Source organism: Akebia trifoliata, chromosome 12 (assembly GCF_017979445.1).
Source record: "Akebia trifoliata isolate Shusen 1 chromosome 12, ASM1797944v1, whole genome shotgun sequence".
Classification (NCBI taxonomy): Eukaryota; Viridiplantae; Streptophyta; class Magnoliopsida; order Ranunculales; family Lardizabalaceae; genus Akebia; species Akebia trifoliata.
The window spans coordinates 92,798-96,798 of record NC_141386.1 but is presented as its reverse complement, the minus strand read 5'-3'; the positions used below and the strand labels follow the sequence as shown (position 1 = coordinate 96,798).

Sequence of the window (4,001 nt, the reverse complement as noted above, 5' to 3'; positions counted from 1 at the left end):
TTCTCCACATCAAAATAAACTTTAAATTAATTCTAAATTTCAACTGTGTGAAATTTAAGAAGTTGAATTTTAGTATCTAGCACTTACAAATATATTTACATAAACATTCTAATAGAACTTTGCCATCTAAACATACATGAATTCGCCGCCAAGTACGGCACTTGTAGCACCATTTCCTTCTTCTTTGGCCTTCCTTTCCCGCTCTTTCCGACTCTCATAGGCATGATTATCTGTTGGTAGCTCATGTCGGCAGATTGGACATGAATTGTGTTTATCCTGCCATACAATGTATACTATGAGATTCCTATAAACCTCCCAAATATGCCACTTGAAAACTAATTGAAAGTCGAGTAAGATTGGGAATATATAAAAGCAGCAATCCAGAGAACAAGATAGAAATACAATGGAAAAAAGTTTTACCTCTTTCAAAAGAATAATCATAACAATAATATACCAAAGAAAGTAAATTTATTGTTCGGTAAATTCTAGGGAATTTAAGTATCCATTTCCAAGTCTAAACTATAATTTCGTCGATGACAGATGCAAAAAAAAAAAATGCTCTAGAAAGAGAGACATCATGAATGTAATGTACTAATCAATTCAAAGCTCGTGTTAATAAACATGGCTCATCTTACCTCCAATAAAAACTTTAATTTTACTAAGAACCTGCCCACTCAACGATAAGTAAACATGGTTCAACTTAAAAACTTTTAGTTGGTTGGTTTGCATGAAATTAGTAAGGACATATACCGACATAAAAGAAAGAAAATCCAAGTTTCAGGCCACTTTACATGATGTATACAAGTCAATGATATACATTTGGATGCAAATACTTTCTATTTCCATTACCAATGTAACAAGGCAGCAGTTAAGTAGAAGCTTTATTATTATTATTATTATTGATGTAGGAGGAAGAATGAAAATAGTATTTTGTTAAAGTTTTCAAGTAAAAGTGAAAGAGTTAAAAGTAGATGACCAGCCATGGCTTTAGACAAGAGGGGTGAAACAAGTGCTTGCAAGGCAATTCCTGCATTTTGTCATTTATAACCAAGTTCTCCTTGCAAACAGCGCATTCAGTTTCACATCCCAAACTTGCCAGATTTTCCTCAGTAACAGTGAAACATGGAAGATTTGCAACCACTTGTTTACTTGCTGGTGGCGGTCTTAGGAGTCCAGCAGCCATGCCCTGGAGATGAAAGAGAAATTTGTATGAGAAGTTCAATTAAGGGAAGAATTGGAAGGCGTACGTATATATTTCAAGGTAATGCATATAACCTGCTGCAATGAAGCTTGGATGGTATGCTCAAGTTCCTGTAAACCACTGATCTCTTCCATGCTATTTACCAACTCATCCATTAACTCTGAAGCTCTTTCTGATGTACTATTATTCTCCCTTTGACCTTGAGAAAGAGTAGCCAGAAGCTCATGTGCCAATTGCCATGTGGACCGTGGAGGTGGAGGTGGAGGTGGATGTGAAGGTGGAGGTACTACTACTAATACAGGTTCCTCGGTTGGATGTCGTCCATTAAAAATATATCTTGAACCTAAAAATAAACACAATTAAACGAATTGTTATTAAAAATAATAAAATTGAAGGAGGAACAACAAAAACAAAATATTTTTAGTAGATGAAGCAATACTTACTACTGCTAGTTTGAGTTTGAGATTGAGAAGGTTCTGAGACGTGGGAGTTAATCTCTGATTCGTGCAAATGGTCACGGACTCTAGCAATGCAAAACTTCAAATGTTCTCTTTCAGAAGAATCGGTAACAAGGCGCTCAGCCTCCTCAAACAGTTGTTTACCAGCAAGCCATAAATCAGGTGCTGTATTATAATATCTTGTTTGCAAAATGGTATCAACATCACAAACAACAGAATATATCTGCAAATACAAAAACAATAATGATCCATTAATTCAATAATTCCGTGATAGAATTTTAGTGGTGTTTGAAAATTTCAGAATTTGATTAAAACAATGAAGCCTACAAGAAGAAGCAAAAAAAAAAAAAAACAAAAGCAATGAACTAATCCACAACGAATTCTTTCAAACAGAATTATTCTCAAAAGCAATGGATCTCAGAGATAGAGAGAGATACCGAATTCTGGAGAGAATGGGAAGCAGAAGGGTATATCTGTATAAGAAGGGATTTGATGGAGGAGACGGCCTCTTCGAACATCTGTGTCTTTCCAATCTGTTTCTTCAAATGCTGCAATCTTTCTTTCAATGATTCCTCAGAATCCATTCTTTCTTCGATCTTACAAACCCTTCCCCTATTTGGTTTCTTCCCTTCTGTGCGTGCCTGATAAAATAAAAATACAGAGTTACTATTCGCATCCCAAATTTTACTTATTACACCACCCTTTCCTAAATGATTCACCAAATAAAAACACACTCTTCAAAGTTCAGACATTATTTATTTTTAATTAGAGTGTAATAAGTAAAAGTTAGGGTGCCAATAACAGCTTTCTAAAAATAAAGTGTACATTTAGACATGCCCCATGACCTCATCTTCATAAACTTGAGGCAGGATAGGATATTTTTTTTTTTTGTTGAAAAAAAGGAGAATATGATGGAATTTTAGGAATACAGGTTTAGCATTTTCGGGATGCAAACAAGGTTGATAACGATGGATTGAAGATTCCTGGCTTTGGGTAGAAAGAAAGAAAAAAAAAAAAACCAATGGCTGTGGGTTGAAGAAGAGGGAGTTTGGGCCACCTTATTAGTGTGCTTGAGAAGACTAAGGTCAAGGGAGGCATGTCAACGGTTTGCAAACACTCGGGTATCTCAAATATTCACTAAAAAGTATAGGGATTATGTCTAAATCTCCCAAGAATTAAGGATTATTTGGATATGCCCCTCCATGTTGCACAAAAATGACGACCCAAACAAGTCCTTATGATCGAATTATAATGAGGTACAACCAAACACCCATAAGGAGAAAAAATTACACAAAATCTTAACGAGCATTGAAACTGATAATGAATCATACACATGACATCAATGGATCTGCTTCATTAGCATTTCTTTTCAGTAGGTTGTTTCACAAGCATCTCTAGGAGATGGTATTTTACTCACTGGAGAATACAACTCCACATCCTGCCAATACTCCTCTATGCAGAGTTGTAGACCAATTCAATTGAGGGAAAAAAAAACTGGATTGCTCAAAGACGGACGACATAAGAACAATGCTTAAGCATTGGAGAACTGTTCAAGAACAACTCAGGTAGCCTGACAATCAAAAAAATCGAATAAATATAGTGATAGATGGAGATATCAACTTAACCATGCCTTTAATTCAAGTTCATGTAAACCAAGCCGAATCAATTATTTATTACTTCTCAACCCAAACGCACTCATGTAAACACAAGTATACATGCATATATGTATATTGACACCCATACAATATGAACCTATCTCTTATTCTCAAAAACTCAGTTCTTCAATAGCTAATCCTGTACTACACAAGTAAAATCGCAAGAAAGAAACAGAAAAAAATCAATTCAGCCACGCCTTGCTTTTCAGCTCTCTTGAAGTGCATTAAGTGTTCTTCACCTCTTCTTGTTTAATAATAACTCTATTGGAACCATGGGTCATGTAATCATCTGTGTTACGCACTGAAAACCCATTAACTACAAGCTTGCCATCGAAAGACATTTGCGGGGGCCAGATACCATGCTGGCCATTGTTATCAGTGAAGAGTTTCTTTCTCTCAGAGGAAACTGAACCCATTGATCCCTTCTTACTGGAGATGACAGCTGCAAGGGCAATGGGCATAAGACAGAGACCTTTGCTCCGAAGATATTGCATTGCCACAGACACGTTGGATTCCATCAGCTTCATTACGGCTTTTGCTCGAAGACTATGTCCTCCATGGATTCAGAAAGAATGGCTCCTTGACCACCAGAGCCCTAAAATGACAAATTTTTGGATGAGTAGATAAACATGTAGGCCTCACAACCCCACCAATAATGAGCCCTCCTTTGTGAGAATCTAAAACAAA

The 4,001-nt window shown here is 36.2% G+C and overlaps 1 protein-coding gene across 1 annotated transcript; it reads right to left on the bottom strand.

Moving 5' to 3' along the window:
- On the bottom strand, positions 1 to 2,306 carry LOC147388395 (E3 ubiquitin-protein ligase AIP2-like). Its single transcript, XM_086419142.1, has 5 exons — positions 2,097 to 2,306; positions 1,645 to 1,882; positions 1,276 to 1,544; positions 977 to 1,186; positions 1 to 276 (listed from the first exon to the last, which is right to left on the bottom strand). Exons 1-5 carry the CDS (start codon positions 2,241 to 2,243, stop codon positions 127 to 129), a joined length of 1,014 nt encoding a protein of 337 aa, XP_086275268.1. The 5' UTR covers positions 2,244 to 2,306; the 3' UTR covers positions 1 to 126.
- Positions 2,307 to 4,001: the final 1,695 nt, after the last annotated feature.